Source organism: Nansenia antarctica (assembly GCF_963989245.1).
Source record: "Nansenia antarctica genome assembly, chromosome: 11".
Classification (NCBI taxonomy): domain Eukaryota; kingdom Metazoa; phylum Chordata; class Actinopteri; order Argentiniformes; family Microstomatidae; genus Nansenia; species Nansenia antarctica.
In genome coordinates, this window is record NC_137681.1 from 17868287 (window position 1) to 17888526 (window position 20240).

The following is a 20240-nucleotide window of genomic DNA, read 5'->3' on the forward strand; positions in this document are numbered from 1 at the left end:
GATACCTGACCGTGCAGTACTTGCCGATACCGAGTACCGATCCGATACCACGGCGTTTGAAAAAACAAAACAAAAAAACATGTTTTTTGAGCCGCATACTCACCTCGATGTAAAATTATTGCTAACACTTAGTCTGGCACTGCTCAAAACCTTTGTAAAACAGGAAAAAATACCAACAGAGAGTGAATGCTATAGAACTTTTTTTTATTGTCTACCTGATATGGTGACAAGAAAATCAACCCCTTATAAAACCTGAAATGTGGCTCTCACAGATGCCAATCAGTGCAATATCCATTTAAGATATAAAACAGTCGTAGTAGTAGTGCAACAGCAAGTGAACATTTACAAACAAAATAACTTTAGTACTTAAAAAAAAAAAAAAAAAAAAAAAAAATTTGAAAAAAAATAGTACTCGCCGATACCGATACCAGCATTTTTGTGCGTATCGGTGGCCATGCCGATACTAGTATCGGTATCGGAACAACACTAGTATTTTCATTGAAAGTGATACTGACTGACCTTCCCTGTCTGCTCTAGCGATGTCAGAGATGGAGAAAGTTCTGGAGAATATCGTGGCCATGATGAAGGAGCACCCGAAGGGTGTTCCCCTGAACAAGCTAGCTGTAACCTACAGCCAGACGTACCATCACAACCTGACCCTGTCAGCCCTGGGCTTCAGCTCCTCAGCCAGCCTGGTGGACTCCCTGGATAGGGAGCTGTGTGTGGAGGGGAAGCTGGTCTTCCACAAGAGCCACAGGTCACAGGCTGGAGCTCCAGCGCAGGCAGGGGGCAGCCAGCACGCAACACCCCCTAGACCTGGCTCTCGATCTGGGAAAGACCCCCCTCTGACACCCCTCAACCATGGAGCTAGACCTGGAAAAGCCCCCCCGCTGACACCCCTCAACCATGGAGCTAGACCTGGAAAAGCCCCCCCGCTGACACCCCTCAACCATGGAGCTAGACCTGGAAAAGACCCCCCGCTGACACCCCTCAACCATGGAGCTAGACCTGGGAAAGACCCCCCGCTGACACCCCTCAACCATGGAGTTAGATCTGGGAAAAACCCACCGTCCATTGCCACGTCCAGCCATCGCTCGGGGTCTGAACCCCCACAGCCGTCCGCCGGCTCCCACTACGGGCCGCCGTCCGCCTCGGGCTTTTCCTTCGGGGCGTTGTCTCCTTCTCCTGCCCCCTCCTGCACCTCTCGCTCTTCGCCACTCCTCTCGTTCTCGAACACTGCGAAACGGACAGAGGATCTGACCAAGGAACAGCTGCTGAAGAGCATCGGAGAGGTTTGGAGATTTTGATTAGTATTCTTCTTCTGTTTGTTGTTCATTGTTTACACATATTCCCTTAACCACTAGATGTTCCTTGTGTACCGTATATGTACTTTTATTTCCTGCATGTTTGTGGGTTTCATAAACTGGTATTGTGCATGCGTACACTTAAAAATGTGTGTGAGGTCATAAGACGTGTTGAAAGACCTCAAGTTTTTGATGAAGGTTGATGTGCTGTGATACAGGTCATAAAGGTGTACCCTGCCGCCGCCACCTCCATGGTCCAGCTGCAGAATGGCTACTTCTTGCACTTCGGCGCACCGCTTCCTGTTCCGTTGTACAAGTCTCTGTACGACAGCCACACAGAGCCAAGCGCTCCAGCAGACCAGGGCAGGACTGAGGCTGAGAAACCAGCAGGTAGAAATTGATCGATTCATTAACTAATGAATTGGGAAGTTAGTGCTTTGAAGTAAAACAAAAAGAGTGTCCCCGAGCTTGTTTTTAGTTTTGAATCACGTTGAAGCTCTCAAGCTCTTTGTGTCGAATTGAATCCAAACTTTTAACCTCTAATCCCCCTCCCCCTTTCACTCTCTCTCTCTCTCTCTCTCTCTCTCTCTCTCTCTCTCTCTCTCTCTCTCTCTCTCTCTCTCTCTCTCTCTCTGTCGTAGCCACACCAAAGCAGGCAGATATTAAGAACAGAGATGCTGCTCCGTCCATACCCCTGGCCAACGGCTATATGGGACACCTGGTGCGCCCCAAAACAGCGTCCCCCCTGCAACGCACACCCTCCGCATCTCCAGTTCCGTCCCTGTCCCCGTTACTCTCCCAAACCCCCCAGCCTGGTGCTGCCATGTCTGACTCGGACTTCCCAGCACTGGGCCTTGGGGAGGTGAAGCTGACCAAAGCCCAGGAGAGGAGGCTGAGACCTAGGGGTCAGAGAGAAGGAAACTCCCCGGTCTTCATAGACGCCTACCACGCTCAGCTGAGGGAGGTCCAGGGGGCCACGGTACGAGCTGCTGAGGCCCTGATGTCTGAGGAAGAAGAGGATGGGAACGAGAGGCGGAGGAGGAGGAAGGTCCTGGACCCAGACGTGGTGAACAGTCTGGTGGAGGATGTTATTCGTGACATCGCAGCTGAGGGAGAGCTGGTCACCAGAGAGAAGGTTAGGTTGGGGATATTAGCTTGCTCAGGCCCACGTCCTCTAACTCCCTAGTTTATTCATTTAAGGTAGATTCTGGGGTCTGATGTAAAAAAAAAACGAGCAGGGTGAAAGATGCTAAGATTTTCAAAAACAGAGCTGCAACAAACTAGAGAATAGAGAGTGTTTTGCGACAGAGCCCATGCGTCCAACGTTTTGTTGTGCGGTGGTGAGCATCTCCGGTAGAATTAAATATGTGGTTGTGGCCTTGGGTGGTCCAGTGGTCTAGCACCGCGGTCTACAGTGCACACATATGCCCATGTCGGCATGGGTTCGAATCCGGCCCATGCCCTGCTGACATGCTCTCTCTCCCTTCTTCTCATACTTTCCTATCTGTCTTTTTTTTGATTGATTGAAAACTTTATTAGAAGATTTGCAGAAGTAGGTACATGAAAGTACATATTACATACAAGGTCAACTAACAGGATAAAAACCCAAGAAAGCCACTGGCTTATTTCAATTGGGGTCCTTGATTCTCAATTCATCGTTATATTCATCGTCTTCACTGAATCTGTCCAATAAAATGAAAAATATGAGTGGGACTGCCCCACTCAGAAAAATAACTTTAAAAAAAATATATATATATATGGTTCTCACCCAGACAGCTGATGACTTTAGGTTTCACTTTACCAAAAAAAGGAGAAGGACACGGAAAGTGAAAGTGAAGGACAGTGAAACGAGTGGACGCTCTGATGAAAGTTGCTCTGTTGAAAGTTGCTCTGTTTTCACGGAACATGACGTCATATTCCAGAGCCTACCTTTTAGACATGCTTTCTATGAGAGCCCCAAACCATTGCGTGTATGTATCACAAGTCTGTTTTCATATCATGGGAGGAGGGTTTCTAACTGGTTCCCCCCCCCCTCTCCTCCTCAGGTGGTCTTGCGGGTGTGTAGACTGCTGCAGGTCCCGACTCTGGAGGCTGGCAGGATAGACCTCCGCTGGCAGATACCCGCTCTGAAGGACCTGCAGCGCACAGTCAGAGAGATCCACATGTTCATAGAGGTGAGGGCACAGTACACAAGACTTTGTACTTTATACAAGACTTTTATTTGGACCTACAAGGAAAGTGTGTGTGTGTGTGTGTGTGTGTGTGTGTGTGTGAGAGAGAGAGATAGAAATGATGTACCATTACTCAAACGGTACATCAAAACTGTGTGTGTGTGTGTGTGAGTTATTGATTAAGTGATAAAGTAACCCGTGCCTCTCCCAGTCTGTAGAAGTCGCATCAAGTGTGTGTACCCTGTATGAGCTGGGTCTGTCCCTGGCTGGTCTGAAGAACAAGAAGCGTTATGAGGAGCTGAACATGGGTCCGCTGTGTAAACTCCCCCTCGTCCACCGCTTGTTTAAGATCGACAGCAACACCAAGGATGACGACATCCATCAGATAGAGACGGTGGACATCTTAAAGGTAGGAGACGTAGCAAGCGGTTAGGAACACGGCTCCAAACGTCCTCTTCTCCCTCGTCCACTCGCTTTCCTGCTGAAAACGCATCGGAGGAGAAGGATCGAGGTTCCTCCACTCGTACATTCTCCTCCAATGCTTTTTTACGGAGGAGAGGACGGCGTAGAGTCGTGTTCCTAACTATTGAGGCTATTGAAACCCACAACTGATACAGTTTCACTGGTTTGCCTATTTTATGCAAATTAGGTAAGTTGACGGAAGTGCAAGTGGACCCTGTCATCCAGTATCTCTCCTCTGGGATATCAGTTTGAGGTTGACATCCTAAGCCAATCCTATTATTGCTAAAACAGAATGTAATCATTGACATGGGATGTTAGCTTGTTATTGTCATGGAATGTTAGCCTGTTATTGACATGGAATGTTAGCCTGTTATTGACATGGAATGTTAGCCTGTCCCAACACGGAGAACAGTTTGCTGAACTCTATCTGTCTGTACGTTCCTGGTAGATGTTAAGTGGGATCCTTGGGGACGACCCTACCCTAATCCCTTAACCCTTAACCCTTGACTGTTGACAGCATTTACTGTACATTCTCTGCCCTCCACTGTGTAGAGCCTGCGTGAGTTCAGGAGGAAGCTGAACAAACCCAAAGTGGACCTGGCTGAGTTTATGAAACACTTGGCTGACCAGTACAGCTGTGATTCGCCCTACGAGCTGGGCATCCGCATAAACAGTGTGGGGCTGCCTTTAGCGGTGAGCGGCCTGGAGGCTTCTGGGATGGAATGTTTGAAAGGAGTGGCACCAAGCTTATGATCGTCATTACAGTTGCCCATAACATTTTTTTTTTGTGACAGTCAATAAATGAGAGTCAGTAAATGGACAACTTGTCATTATGTTCTGTTCTCTTACCCCCCCCCCCCCCTCTCTCTCTCTCTCTCTCTTTTTACCACTCGTGCTCTAGACACTTTCGAAAGTGATGAGTTGTGAGCGTGCATGTCTGGAGCAGGCGCAGAACGCCATCCTGATAGAGATCAGGGAGGAGGTGCAGGAGAGGCTGAGGAAGATGAAGAGGAGTCTGATGGAGCAGGCACAGGGCCCCGTCCTGTTCTCTTCCCTCGGGAGCTCGGAGCTGAGGAGAAAGTATGTTGCTATGACAGCTGCTGAGGCAGTACTGGAGGTCTTCACCAACGCAGTTGGGATCTTCAGCGCCAAGATGACCAAGGTGGGTGGGAACCTTGAGGAACATTGATTGATTGATTGATTGATTGTTTTGTTGGTTGGTGGGTGGAATGACTGATCATTCCTAGGATGAGCAAAGTGAGAGAGAGGGACCCTCTCTCCTCCTCTCTCTCAACCCTCTGTCCTGCCCCACCCCCCTCCCCTTAATTCTCTCCCATCTGCTCACCTCCCTAACCCAACCCTCTATTGTAAGGAACATTGCAACACTCACCTCAGGTGTGTGTGTGTGTGTGTGTGTGTGTGTGTGTGTGTGTGTGTGTGTGTGTGTGTGTGTGAGACAGAAGAGTGTGAACAAGGGATCACTGAGTCCTCTGCTTCCTCTGCTCGTTACCAGAAAAGTCACCCTTCTTAACTGGCTAAAATGTTGTTAATGAACACCGCTATGTGGGTTTGGGTGTAGCACGCCGCTCAGTGACTGTAGCATTGAACAGAGTCTGTCTTTAAGAGTTTTGGCCCCGGGAATATCTGTTGGGTGGAGTGTTCATTATATTAGACAGTCCTGTCCAACAGAAAAGTCCTGTCATCATCCACTGACTTAGACTGTAGAGGGCTTTAGGAAGAGAAGATACACTCTCTCTCTCTCTGCTGTATGTGAGATGACTTGGCTCCTAAAGCCACTTGAAAGCTTGATTTAAGTTAACTCCACATATTGTTTGGACTATGGAGTCCCCTCACCTCTGCAAACCCTACATGGGATTTTTTTTTTTACATTTGGTGGACTGACTTGGATGACTTGTTCCAAACATGTAAGTGTTTAGTCAAGACATTTTACTTGAGTGTTGTTTTGTGCTTCCTGCGCAGTGTGTCCAGGACTTCCTGTTCAAGGTGTCAGGTGACCGTCTGGCCTGTGCCCTGTTCCAGTTGGCCATCTGTGGGGGGTCCCTGGCAGCCCCCCAGGACCTGGTCCCCAAAGACAAAACCCCCAAACACCCGGAGAAGACAAGGACCGAGAACGGGCCACAGCCGGCGCTGCCCAGCGAGGGTAGCCGCAAACACCCTCTCCATGTTTACCCCAGTACCTTTTAATCACCTCTCTTCTCAGTGTAAAACCTCAGCCTGGATGGAAAAACATTAATATGTAGCTATGTTTTCATGTCAACCTAGACTGTTGTGACTAGTTTGAACAAAGAGTCCGTTGTGTTGGGTTTCAGATGTTGGCTTTGAATTGTTCGAATAGTTTTTCAGATTTCGTCTGTGTTATTGCAAATATAAGGTGACGGTTATACCCCTGTTGTGGTATTTTAGGACAGTGAATACAAATACCTGTTTTGCCCTGTGTTTGTCTCAGCCGTTGTGAAGCAGCTCCTCAGAGACAGCCTATCCAATCACAATAACGCTTTCACCCTGGCCCATGCGGCCTCTCTGGAGAGGAAGTTGGCAAAGCACTTCCAGGTCACAGAGTTCACCTCTCTGGAGCAGGGTACCTTCCTGGAGTTCCTGGTCAAACAAACTCAGGTGAGAGTCCCTCTACTCTCCTCTGCACTCCCTCACTCCCTCTCTTCTCTACACACTGTCTGATCGATCCCCGAAAAGCAGCATTTGTTATTTCTCCTTTTTAGAACAGACATTGTTCACTGTCAGATTTTGACTTTGGCCCTTTCCCAATTGTTAGAAACTCGATTCGATTTGTGCTCTGCTTGGAGGAGAGGACGTGAGGAATTGAGTTTCTAACTATTGAGAAAGGGCCAGGGTTCTGATACACTGCTGATGTATTGCCTATCCCTTTCTTCTCTGAGCAGGTCCAAAGTGTTTATTGAAACGGTAGTCTCCTTGGGATGTATTGATTACCCTCTCGTGTGTGTGTGTGTGTGTGTGTGTGTGTGTGTGTGTGTGTGTGTGGTGTGTGCACGCGCTTGCACTCACAGGTCCTGCAGGAGGCTGTAGGTGGCGCTGTGAGCCTGAGCAGTAGCGGTGTGGAGGGGCAGGGCTGTGGCTTCAGACCCAGCAGACAGGATGTGTTTGAGTTCATCAAACAGTGTGGTGCTATTACCACCACCGACCAGGAGGGGGTGAGTCTCTCACATGAACACACACACACACACACACACACACACACATTATATCATGTTATTTATCTCTCCTTGTATGTTGTGTTCCAGCTGGCCCATGTGGAGGCTGCTTTGAGGGCTCACTATGGGGTCCGAGACAGTCGTGACCTGGGCTTCGGCCCGCTGCGGAACCTGGTGGGCCTGGTCCAGCGCCAGAGAGAGCTCAGCATAGGGGGAGGGCCCAGCCAGGTCCTCTACGAGTCAGCACTGTTCGCCAAAGACCCCAGGTGAAACCTCACTACCACCACCAACACCACCTCTGTCTGGCTGAGCTCCTCACTTTCCACTACAGCTGTATGGATTAGAAACACTGGGTCATGCCCATGCTAATTCTCTCTCCCTTTCTTTTTTCTCCTCTCCCTCTCTTTCTGTCTCTCTCCTCTCTCTCTCTCTCTCTCTCTCTCTCTCTCTCTCTCTCTCTCTCTCTCTCTCTGTCTCTCTGTCTCTCTGTCTCTCTCCCTCTCTCATTCTCCCTCCCCAGCAGCAGCAGTAGTGTAGGTGAGGCAGTAGGTCTCCTAGGGGAGGTGTCTCAGACCCAGGCCCTGGCCAGCCTGCTTTCCTGCCCTTTGCTGGAGGACCTGGGTCAGTGGAGCCAGTGGGAGCTGGTGTTCAGGCCCCTCTACGGCCCCCTCAAGGACTTCATCGACAGAACAGCAGGTAGGAATGCTCTTATTCTCCATTGTTAGAAAATGTATTCCTTCTCAAAAAGCATCGGAGGAGGAGATCTAAGGGGAGGAACCATAGACCTTCTCCTCCGCTGAGACATGTTCGATACCATTCCTCCTTCCATTCCATGCATTATAATGAGGCCCGTCTTCCGATTTCTACCTCCACCAGCCTCCCTTGCGGTACATGAAGTGTATGTGTATTTGTTCACCTTCAGTTAACACAGACCTGGCAGCGTTGGAGGTCTCGCCTGGCCTGCTGCTCAGAGTCACAACCTCTACAGGTGACAAGTTCTTCTCCCAGGCGGCCATGACCCTTGACCCCGTCGGCACCGCCGGCCACCTGGTGTCCATTGTGGCAGCTGATGGCATAGCCAACGCCCCCACCGCCCTCCTGGCCAATCATATGGAGAGCTCTCTGGCAGCAGCGGTGGCCCAGGAAGGTAATGACAACTGGGAAGTGTGTTTGTGTGTGTGTCTGTGTGTCTGTCTGGGTGGGTGGATGCTAGATGCTAGAGGGTAAGGGTTGGCCTCCCTCCACATGGCCCCTCCTCCTCCCCCCACTGGGTGTCCAGTGAGGCCGCCCGGGTGGAGTTTTCTGTAAAAAATGAAAAGCAAAAGCGCTCTTTCGCTCAAATATGTTGTCATTATCGTTGCATTGTCTTATGTTGCGTTGTCAGATTTGACTGGGTCTAATGAAGAGGACGGCCCGTGTTTCCGCGTCGTGGCCCAGTTCATCCTGGACTGTCTGATCCGCATCCCCACCAGAACCTGCCGGGCCCTGCTGCAGCAGGTCAGTACAGTACAGTCTGGTATGGGGGGGTGGGGGGGGCTGAGTCCGTTCCTCATTCCATGTCATGCTTGCAAGTGGACCGGGCTGAGAGTGGGTGGACCGTGGCTCAGGAGGTAATGCTGGCATCTAATGATCGCAAGGTCGCCGGTTCGATCCCCGACTCCTCCTGTCCTTGTGTCGAGGTGTGCTTGGGCAAGGCACTGAACCCCAAATGGCGCCCAATGTGCGGGCCGTTGCCTGGCATGGTAGCTTGCTGCCATTGGTGTGTGAATGGGATGAAAGAGAGACCATTGTAAAGCGCTTTGGAATAAGGCACTATATAAGTGCAATCAGCTTACCATTTTACCATTTTGGCTGTGCCTGCGAATGCCATTTTCTCAGCCAGAGGACAGAGGAGGTGGTTGGGTTGTATAATCATTTCGATGGTTTTCGTGCCAACTGTGGGAGAGTGTCATAGCTGGTCAGATAGATCTCTCTGGTTATCATTACACTTGACTCTTACGCTCTCAGGTCAAGCGTGCTAATCCATTTCATGCCTTCCTTCCCCCTGACAAAGGACTACACACACACACACACACCACACCGCACACAAAAAGGACTACACTCTCTCTCTCTCTCTCTCTCTCTCTCTCTCTCTCTCTCTCTCTCTCTCTCTCTCTCTCTCTCGGCTCCTGTCTTCTTCTTCTCACCCCTCCCCCCGGGGTCACGTGTCCTTTATTTGCCGTATCAACTGTTTCACACATCTCCTCCGTTCCATCTCCTCTCAACAGCCGTCATCTAGGGCCAGGTCGCTGTCGTCTCTAACTTGAAGAAACTTAACGTTGAGTCTCATTTCACTCCTGTCAGGTGTTCCTGGAGCCCTTCTCCCGGGTCCTGGGCCAGGCCAAGTCCAAAGCGGTCCTCCTGGGTACGGCCCGGTCCGACCCGCGCTACCTGAACTGTCTGCACCAGCTAGGCATCGTCCTGGGCATCACAGACTGGGTCAGAGACTACCACAGCAGGCTCCGCCCACCCCAGCACCAGCCCAAGACCCAGGCGGCACCACTGGACCAAGACACGGTCAGGGATATGAGGAATTTCTCTGGTTAATTTGGTCACATAGTCGTAATATATACCTTGTAATGTCAGCCAACTGTTCTGGTCATCATAACTGGCTGGATTCCTAGGGATAGTGTCAAACAGGCCTAAATCTCCTGGGGTGAGGCCAGGACCCTTCTGTACGATGTTTTCTCTCTTTGTTAACCACTTATAAAGATTGTAACCGTCCTTTAATCTTTGCTCATTCTGTGCATGAACACTAACTGTGTGAAAGATTTGTATGAGCCCAGATCTGATTAAGTTGATTACATTTTCCATTGAGCAGCAACTTTTTTTTCTACAACCACTTGGATTTTATACTTCAATATCAGAACTCATCATTACAGCCAGAATACACACATTCCTAGTGCAGGCGATCTTTGGCTGTGAAGACTAACGCTTGGGCTGTAAAGAGGAAGTGGAATTATTTTGGGTTACTTCTACCATCCCTGAGAGTTCTGTCTAAGTATGTTTTTTTTCCCTTTTTTAGTGTGCCACGGTGGACTCTGTGGGCGGCAGTCTCTCAGCTCTGAATCTGAGTGAAGATGAGGATTCCCCAGTGGACTACAGCTCGGACTCCTCACACCCCAACCAGGCCCAAAGTGGAGGTAAAGAAGCGCACTCGATGAGCATGGGAAATGTAGTCTCTTAGCTTGGAGTTTGGTTTGAGATGCTTGAGTTTCATGCATTCGTATACAGTCGATGGTACTGGCGGGGTTGCATTTGAGAAAATGTTTTGAAATGCAACCTAAAAACCTATGTTTTGAGGTACTGTACAACCTTAACTAACCTCTGCCTCCATTTCTTTATCTGTGTCCTGTGTATCGTGCCCGTTCATCTAGCTGATGAGGAGGAGGAGGAGGATGATGATGATGAAGTAAAGGAGGAGGAGGAGGATGAAGAGGAGCTGTACGAGCTGACCTCGATCCCTAACGGGGACACTCATGTGGATGGAGAAGGAAGCGAGAAGGAGGGAGAGCCATCATTGGCTGAAACAGAGGAAGAGGACACAGCCGATAGCCAATCAGAGAGCAAAGTGAATGTCCACATGGCCATTATTGATGACATCAGGTGTGTCCTTTTTAATATGCCCTTTTAGAACGTTCAGGCCCCTTGGCTATGCTTTTTTTCACACACATTTTCGCTCTGCATTTTGGTCACTTTTTTTTTTCTTTTTTCTTTTCTTCCTTTGTTTTTGTCTATATTTGTGTCATCTACCTGGTTCCTGCACTGGTTTCCTGTGTGTAACAGGAAAAGTGAGTTTGGTATCGGTGTCGAGCTGAATGCTGAGGGCCAGCGGCTGATGGTGGTTCAGCAGGAGAGGCTAGGCCGCAGTCTGGACAGGCTCTCCACTGAACTGTACAGCAAAGACACTCACTTTGTACTGGAACTCATTCAGGTGACTCAACCTCTCTCTCTCTCACACTCACACTCACCCTCTCTCTCTCTCTCTCTTTCTCTTTCTCTCTCTCTCACTCACCCTCTCTCTCAACCTCTCTCTCCCTCACTCTCTCACTCAACCTCTCTCTCTCACACTCACACTCACCCTCTCCCTCTCTCTCTCTCTCTCTCTCACACTCACACTCACCCTCTCCCTCTCTCTCTTTCTCTTTCTCTCTCTCTCACTCACCCTCTCTCTCTCTTTCTCTCTCCCTCACTCTCTCTCTCTCAACCTCTCTCTCCCTCTCTCTCTTTCTCTTTCTCTCACTCACCCTCTCTCTCTCTTTCTCTCTCCCTCACTCTCTCTCTCTCAACCTCTCTCTCCCTCTCTCTCTTTCTCTTTCTCTCACTCACCCTCTCTCTCTCTTTCTCTCTCCCTCACTCTCTCTCTCTCAACCTCTCTCTCCCTCTCTCTCTTTCTCTTTCTCTCACTCACCCTCTCTCTCTCTTTCTCTCTCCCTCACTCTCTCTCTCTCAACCTCTCTCTCCCTCTCTCTTTCTCTCTTTCTCTCTCACTCACCCTCTCTCTCTCTCCCTCACTCTCTCTCTCTCCCTCTCTCTTTCTCTCTCACTCACCCTCTCTCTCTCCCCCTCACTCTCTCTCTCTCTCACTCAACCTCTCTCTCTCTCTCCCTCTCTCTTTCTCTCTTTCTCTCTCACTCACCTTCTCTCTCTCTCCCTCACTCTCTCTCTCTCTCTCTCCCTCTCTCTTTCTCTCTCACTCACCCTCTCTCTCTCTCCCTCACTCTCTCTCTCACTCAACCTCTCTCTCTCTCTGTCTCACCCTCACTCCCTCTCACTCACTCTCATTCTCAGCCCCTCTCTATCACCCTCTCTCTCTCTCACCCTCTCTCTCTCTCTCTCTCCCTCTCACTCACCCTCTCGCTCAGCCCCTCTCTCTCACCCTCTCTCTCTCCCTAAACCTCTCTCTGTCTCTTGTTTCCCTCGTTCATTAGAAGTCTTGACACACACACATTAGTCTATATGAAGCGCATGCTCAGAGACGTGTGAATGTTCTACCTTTCTCTTCCAGAACGCCGACGACAACAGTTACCCGTCAGAGGGGAGTGCTGTCCCGGCGCTGGCCTTTGTGGTGGAGAGAGACTGTGTCACCGTCCTCAACAACGAGACTGGTTTCCAGGAGAGGAACGTCAGGGCCATCTGTGATGTGGGCCGCAGCACCAAGGGCAAACACAGTTGTGGATACATAGGTAACTGCGCTGCTTGTACAGCCTACATAAGGCTACATAGGTATTCATGTTATTGATGCACCTAGTTACAATAGAATCTTACAGTATATGGGATCGAAGGTCATTGCACAGGTCATTGGATTTGTATGTGTGTGTGCCCCTGGATTTGCATGTGTGTGGGCATGTGTGTACACTGTACAGTAGCACTATCTTTCTCTCTTTACCTCTGAGACATACTCTCTCTCTCCTCTGTATCTCATTAATTCCTACTCATGCGGGCTAATTAATGTGTCAAGTGCCTGTATGGTAATCCCTTCCTCTGTGGTGGCTGTTAAATAGTCCTAGCTAGCATACACAGTATTAGCTCTCTCACAGCTATATCACGCTCTCTCTCTCTCTCTCTCTCTCTCTCTCTCTCTCTCTCTCTCTCTCTCTCTCGCTCTCTCTCGCTCTTTCTCTCAAAGACTCTAGAACTCTCGGTTCTCTGCCTTTTAGTGAATCAGGCTTAGAACTGGTAATTAATGACTAATTACTCAATCTGAATTACTATGAAATTACTTTTTGCATGTCTTCTCAATGTTTGTTTGTTTGTCTATTTGTCCCTGCCTACAGGTCAGAAGGGGATCGGTTTCAAGTCAGTGTTTAAGGTGACAGACTGCCCTGAGATTCACTCCAACGGTTTCCACCTGCGCTTCGACAAGACCAGCGGCCCCATGGGGTACATCCTGCCCCACTGGGTGGACGACGAGAGGCCTCTGGACACGCCTCTGAGTCACCTGACGGAACACTGGTGCGTTTGGGAGAACAGCCTCCATACGAGAATGCAGAGCTCATTGTAATAAGTTTGTCAGCTCTGCATTTCTTCCGTTTTCTAAACTGTGAGCCTGAATTCAAATAAAGTCTAATTCTGGGTACCAGTCTCAAATTCTGAGTACCGGCCTCCATCCTCCGTCTTTAGACAGGATAAGTCAGTAATACTCATACTTCAAATTCAGTTCTGCATTATATTATATATATATATCTCTTAGTCATCTGGTCACATTGATTTTCCACCCCTCTCCTATCAGCTGGACCACTAAGATCTGTCTGCCACTGCGCTCTGAGAGCTACCAAACCAGGAACCTGTTCCACGACCTTCATCCCTCTCTACTGCTCTTCCTACACCGCCTACGCTCCATCACCATCTACAACCAGGTAACGCACACACACACACACACACACACACACACACACACACACACACACACACACATACACATGCACACACTCAAACAGTGTCAAGAGGTTGTTTTCACACTGCCCCCCCCCCCCCCCCCATCAGAGTGACAGTCGCCTGGTCACCATGACCCGTAGAGACCTGAGTGACAACGTGCTGGAGGTGGAGCATCCAGACGGGACAGAGCGCTGGCTGGTGGTGAAGAGGACACTACACCCCCGCAAGGTACCCCAGAGAGACAGACAGATACACAGACAGGCACATAGATACATAGAGAGACAGACAGACACATTGACACACAGATGGGACAGAACACTGGCTACTGCCAAGTACGACAGACAGACAGACAGATATATATACACACACACAGATGGGACAGAGCACTGGTTGGTGGTGAAGTGGACTCTCCACCCCCGTTAGGTACCACAGAGAGACACTAGACAAACAAACAGACAGACAGACAGACTTATGCCATTTTGTTAATATGAGAGAGAACGATGATATCATTTAAAAAAGCAAAAAAGCAGTGAGTTGATTTATATCTGTCTGATCTCTCACAGTCTCAAGGTCTGTCTCCTCCGCTTGATGACTGGCTGTGTGTGTGTGTGTGTGTGTGTGTGTGTGTGTGTGTGTGTGTGTGTGTGTTATGTAAGTGTTCCTCTTCGTGCATCCTCCAGAGTGAAAGCCTCTATCCTCTCTGTCTCTCTCTCTCTCTCTGTCTCTCTCTCTCACACCCTCTCCTTCTGCTCTTGTTCCTACCTCATGCAATCTCTCTCATTAGCACGGTTGTGAATAATCTCCACTGCTGGGACGAATATCTGACATTAAAGATACACACACACACACACACACACATAGTGCTTTGTTTAGATGTCTTGATATAATTGCCTATTGCCTATTGTTTCAGTCTTTTCCTTCTCCAATTTTCTCATTTGTCTATCTAGCCTCAGAGGCAGCAGTCAGTTACCTGCAGTGTGGTTATGGTTATAACAATAGTCAGTGACAGAGAACACACACACACACACACACATGCACACACACTCACACACACACTCACACACACACTCACACTCACACACACACTCACACACACGGATGTAAGAGGATTTATCAGAAATGTGTTTAGGGATTACTTAAAGCTAGATCTTCCAAATCAACCAACTGATATTCAACTCAAGTACTCTCAGGAACTGACTGTTCTAATCCATAAAACATTCAACCCCACCTATTCCAGTTTGCTCTATGTGTAATGGGTAAGTGAGGACAAGAAGTACACGCTACCGCTTTAACCAGTCAAAACCTCTCAGATCTGTGACTTCAAGGGAGGAAGTACTGGCGCATGTCTGAGGTGTTGGAACAGGTGGCAGATTTACCGAAAACTTTCGTAGAACTTTGTTTCTCCTGTCAATCTATTCCCAAAGACAAAGCTTTCAGTGAAACTGACCCCAGGGTGGATAACTGAATGGAGATACTGATGTTAAGGGTCTTGGCTTAGTTGGTGATGTTAACGGTCTAGTGTTGGTTGGTGATGTTAAGGGTCTAGTGTTGGTTGATGGCTGATAATCCTCCCCGTCAGATCAAAGAGGATGTGGGGTCCACGGAGCTGGCCTTGGCGTTCCAGCTGAGTGATGAGGTCACAGGGAGTGACATCCGAGCCCAGCCCCAGAAGCAGCCCGTCTTTGCCTATCTGCCCCTCCGCAGTTTCGGCTTCCGCTTTATCATCCAAGGTGCACACACACACACACACACACATACACACACACACACACACGCGCGCGCGCACGCTAGATTTCAAGACAAATAATCTGTAATTGGTGCTGCTTTTAAAATATAGATTTTTTTATGCCATCTCTCTTACCCTTTTATCTATTTGTGTGTGTGTGTGTGTGTGTGTGTCTCTCTCTCTCTCCGTCCCTCCCTCTAGGTGACTTTGACATCCCTTCTTCTCGTGAGGATGTGGACAGAGACAGCTCATGGAACCAGTGGCTCCGCTCGGAGACGCCCCAACTCTTCCTGCACGCCATGGAGGTCTTCACTGTAAGAGAGAGAGAGGGGGTGTAGATAGGAGGAGGGGGGATAGCATGTCGATAATGAATGATGAAAAACGCACTGTAGGATGTCCTCCCTCTAAAAGAACAGGTTTGGAACATCTGGCCCTTCAGTTAGTGGTTTTCCTGATGAACCAATCCCCTCTCTTCTCACCCAGGTTCACCCAGAATTCAGTGGGCTGAGGGGACTATGTCGCTTCCTGCAGTTTGTACCACTTCCTGACGAGGTGCTGGACTTCTTCAAACCTGTCGCCGGGCAGATTATACAACTGCTCAAGGGCAAAGCCTTCCTGCCCACAATCAACACAGGTACCTCCTCTCTCTGTCTCTCTCTCTCTGACTCTCTCTCTCTCTCTCTCTCTCAGCTGTATATCTAAGGATCACATATGGACCAAGAAAATGCCTTTAACAACTGATGCTTCTCTCCCCTTTCTTGTTCTCTCTCTCTCTCCCTCTCTCTCATCCCTCTTTCCGTGTCTCAGAGGGTGAAGTAGAGTACAAGCTACCATCCCAAGTGGCTGTGTGTCATGACGCTGTCATCCGCGACGTGATTGGTAAAGAGGAGCTTGACAGACACCTGTCGCTGGCCTATCTGCACCCGGGCTTGGTGCCAGCCCCGCCCCTTTCCCTGCTCACACACCTGGGGGTCCGACCTCTGAGGGGCTCCGACGTTACCACGGTTACCACAGCCATGGCCAAGGAGCTAGTGCAGGGGGATGGCATCAACTCAGGTGAGAGGAGGGAGGGAGGGTAAACAGAATGAAGTATTAGTGCGTGTGTGTGTGTGTGTGTGTGTGTGTGTGTGTGTGTGTGTGTGTGATGTAAACTCACCCCCTCTCTCCCTCTCTTTCAGACGGTGGCCTGCGGCGCTTGGCCAGGTTGCTGGTGTGTAACTTCCGTGCGTTGGAGCAGGGCTACGGAGAGGCAGGCGCCATACTAAGCACCCTCCGAGACCTACCCATCATCCCCCTGGCTGACGGGCGCGTGGTGGCGCTGAGCGGGCAGGGGGTGTTCTTCCCCATGGCTGAGACCAGGAGCACCGGCGTCAAGAGTCACAGCACAGGTTAACTTGCTGTTAACACTCAATCTGAACCTCTCTCTCTCTCTCTCTCTCTTTTTTTTTTCTTCCCCCATTTTGTTCTGCTGGTGGTGTTCCACTAGTGGTGCTTTGCTGTCTGCGCCCCTCCAACACCTCCCCCAGCTTTCTCAGGACCTGATCGTGGCGCCGTCTGTAGCGCCCCTGTGAAAGTGCGGTCTTGCAGCCTGACAACATGTGCTGGAGGCTGGCGTTGGGAGCATTGCATAGCGAGCAGCATTCCCCGTTCCCGAACCACTGGTGGAGGTTCCGAGAGCAGGGAAGCGTGTCATAGGTTGACCTAATGAGGAAGCTGAGCCTTGCCTGTGGGATCTTCCACATGTCTGACCAACTGATCTTCCACAAGTCTGACCAACTGATCTTCCACAAGTCTGACCAACTGATCTTCCACAAGTCTGACCAACTGATCTTCCACAAGTCTGACCAACTGATCTTCCACAAGTCTGACCAACTGATCTTCCACAAGTCTGACCAACTGATCTTCCACAAGTCTGACCAACTGATCTTCCACAAGTCTGACCAACTGATCTTCCTGTTGACAACCTCGTCCCAGGTTGTCCAGCTTCCTTGATGGCCCTGCGACACAGCCATGATCTTGTAGCCCTCTAATTCCATCCTTGTCACCTCCTACTACCATCTCCTTTCTCTCCTTTCGGTTGGCCTTAGACCAAAACCGTGGCGCTTCTCCCCACCCTAGTCCTGCCCTTCCTGCCTGGACCCTGCCGACCAGTTGTTGGTGCTGCAGCCTGCCAGCTGCTCGGTCGACCACAGCTTGGGCATTCCACTTCTGGCCAGTTCGGACCGTGATGGTTGAGTTCCTTACTGACAGATCAGTGGACGCTCTTAGTTCAAGAAGCAGCCTGGTCTTTTCCTGCTTCTAGCCCACACTGATGGATTGCAGTTTGCACACACAATATCTAACCCATTCTAGTCATTTTACGATGTCACGCAGCATTGCGCATGCAAGGTATCAGAGCATAAATCTGCAGTGTTTCCCAAGACGACACCTGATATGACAGGTTAGGAAATACAATGATATGATTTATACTTGCAGTGCGCCAATTTGTGATTCATGGGCTCGAGGAGACCATCAACCGTGTGTACACCACAGGAGGAGAACCAGGTGGGCCGCACCACAGACCAACTGATCTAACACTGATTTATGGGGCGGCTGTGACGCAGGAGGTAGAGCCAGAGCCACCGTCTAATGATTGCAAGATTGGCAGATCGGTGGTTCGAGCCCCGGCTGGCCACATGTCGAAGTGTCCTTGGGCAAGACCCTGAACCCCAAATTGCTCCCAGTGAGCGGGCCGGCGCCTTGCATGGTAGCTTGCCGCCATTGGTGTGTGAATGTATGAATGAGAGGCCGTTGTAAAGCGCTTTGGATAAAGGCGCTATATAAGTGCAGTCCATTTGCCATTTGCCATTTAACACATCATTTTGGTAAAAAAGGCTTCTGATCACCTGTTTACTATCATGGGCGCCCGTTGGTTGGTCTGTAGGTCCAGATCCACTGACCTGAGCTTCAGCCTAGATAGCAGTTTATTACAAACTTCACAGTACGTAACAAACGAGTGTTTGAAAGATAGATCTTTTTTAGAACATATGGTTGTCCATTCATAACTCATTAAATGGTTTATGAATTCCCCCATAATGACACCTCCTGGCACAGACAGTGGATCAGGGTGACATTTTAGCCTGGTTTAACCACTCGTCTGCCAGACGATCCTACAGTGGTCCCTGCTGATCTCAATCTCTCCCAACCGAGCACATGAATGACAGATCAGACAAAAGGCGGCATAGGGAGAGCTACAGCTTATTTTCCTAGGAGGAATAGAATTATTAGGTGAAAGTGAGGTCTAATTGTTGGAGTCACAGTAGCAGCAGACTTATGGAGAGTAAGGGGTCTTGATATCTTCCAGATTTCTAGGCTTTAAGACATTTAAGTCAATATTTCTGAAGTATGGTTTCTGGCCGGTGCACTCTTTCCCCTTTCCCAGACCGTTCCATGTTTATAATAATAATAGTAATAGCTTAAATTGATATAGCGCCTTTCTCAAACCCAAGGACGCTTAACAGATTTCATAGACAGACAGAACAGAAAAACAAAGCAAAGAAAAAAAGACAACGAGAGTGACAAAACTAGACTAGGGGCCAAAGGCCTTAGAGAACAGGTGGGTTTTGAGGGCTGATTTGAAAGTGTCCAGGGTAGGGGCATTGCGGATCGCTGTGGGGAGAGGGTTCCAGAGGGTGGGAGCTGCCACACTGAAAGCTCTGCCCCCGAAGGTCCGTAGGTTGGTGCGGGGGGTGGAGAGTAGAGTTTACTCAGTACCGTGAGAGTAGAGTTTACTCAGTACCGTGAGAGTAGAGTTTACTCAGTACCGCGAGACATATTAGTCGAGAACACATTGATTATCCGTTAACAATAGTAAGTGTACATGTGAGGTGCTTGTTGTTCCTTCTTGGCTGGCTTTACTGAGCTGCGGGGTCATGTGGATTGCAGGCCTCCTGTATGCGCTAGGCTAGCCAAAGGCTTGTATTTCCCTTGAGACTCTGAGGACGTTACTCACTCATCTGTAAGGACCAGCTGCTGTGCCCCTGGACTTGTAACTTCCCATAGGTATGCTAATGCCCTCAGTTCTTCATATCATCTGGCCCTGCATTACCCTAGGTACCACATGACTTACCGCACCCCAATTATACAGATAGAAAGGATATTCATATAATGAGATAGACAAACCGATACATGAATACAGGATAGATATGAATATTGGAGATGCATGCACACTGCTACATGAATATACAAATATACTGATACACACACTGATATATGAATATGGAATATGCATGTTAGAATATATGACTTATGGGATATATATTTATGTCTATACGTACTTAGGCGTTGATTTAGAAGTTTTCCAAATTCCCACAATATCTAACTGATTCTAGTCATTTTACAATGTCACAGTGTCAGGTCAGGCCACACTAACACAGCAAAGAACACAAAGAAAAACAGAAATAGGTCATCAATCTGAAAATAGCAGCAGAGATGCCGCTGTTCTGTGGAAGACCACTTCACCCTCTGTCAGGCCAGGAGAACCTGACGTCAACAATGTTCACTCTTGCCAGCTTGTGCCCACACACATACACACATACACACACACACACACACACACACAGCAAAACTAGCAGCACCTCTTGCTAACAATAGACACACACACACAGAGAAACTCTACTACAGTCTTGTCACTTATCCATTTTGTAGAAACAACAGTTTATAACCTGACTTTTAATTAATCCATTGGTTTTAGAAATGGCTCATATGAAAGCAAAAACCCTCCCAAATTATGTTTAATATACCAAAATAAATTTGCTTCATTGAAGAAAGATTGATCATTTAATGAACACAGAAAGGTCAGATTTTGGCAAGACAAAAGTTTTGTCGCCTACAGAGAGTAATGTGAAAATTTAACAAATAATTTACTTATACTAAAATATGTTGCATAACTTCAGTGAATTAAGTAGTGGTGCTGTGAGATCCATATCTAATA

At 48.8% G+C, this 20240-nt stretch overlaps 1 protein-coding gene across 1 annotated transcript in view; it reads left to right on the forward strand.

Annotated features, from left to right (window-relative positions):
* LOC308167937 (uncharacterized protein) overlaps window positions 1-20240 on the forward strand; it is a 53332-nt gene that overhangs the window by 2396 nt on the left and 30696 nt on the right. Inside the window, exons 2-28 of the mRNA XM_080542416.1 lie at window positions 538-1292; window positions 1523-1694; window positions 2078-2439; window positions 3350-3478; window positions 3687-3884; window positions 4490-4630; window positions 4884-5099; window positions 5918-6098; window positions 6405-6571; window positions 6982-7125; window positions 7216-7391; window positions 7646-7821; window positions 8048-8272; window positions 8510-8622; window positions 9469-9681; window positions 10190-10307; window positions 10659-10770; window positions 10951-11098; window positions 12173-12350; window positions 12942-13119; window positions 13397-13523; window positions 13651-13770; window positions 15122-15272; window positions 15470-15582; window positions 15752-15902; window positions 16076-16324; window positions 16447-16656. Of these exons, the coding sequence (XP_080398542.1) occupies window positions 540-1292; window positions 1523-1694; window positions 2078-2439; window positions 3350-3478; window positions 3687-3884; window positions 4490-4630; window positions 4884-5099; window positions 5918-6098; window positions 6405-6571; window positions 6982-7125; window positions 7216-7391; window positions 7646-7821; window positions 8048-8272; window positions 8510-8622; window positions 9469-9681; window positions 10190-10307; window positions 10659-10770; window positions 10951-11098; window positions 12173-12350; window positions 12942-13119; window positions 13397-13523; window positions 13651-13770; window positions 15122-15272; window positions 15470-15582; window positions 15752-15902; window positions 16076-16324; window positions 16447-16656 (5221 nt within the window). The 5' untranslated portion in view covers window positions 538-539. The remainder of the gene's footprint in view (window positions 1-537; window positions 1293-1522; window positions 1695-2077; window positions 2440-3349; window positions 3479-3686; window positions 3885-4489; window positions 4631-4883; window positions 5100-5917; window positions 6099-6404; window positions 6572-6981; window positions 7126-7215; window positions 7392-7645; window positions 7822-8047; window positions 8273-8509; window positions 8623-9468; window positions 9682-10189; window positions 10308-10658; window positions 10771-10950; window positions 11099-12172; window positions 12351-12941; window positions 13120-13396; window positions 13524-13650; window positions 13771-15121; window positions 15273-15469; window positions 15583-15751; window positions 15903-16075; window positions 16325-16446; window positions 16657-20240) is intronic.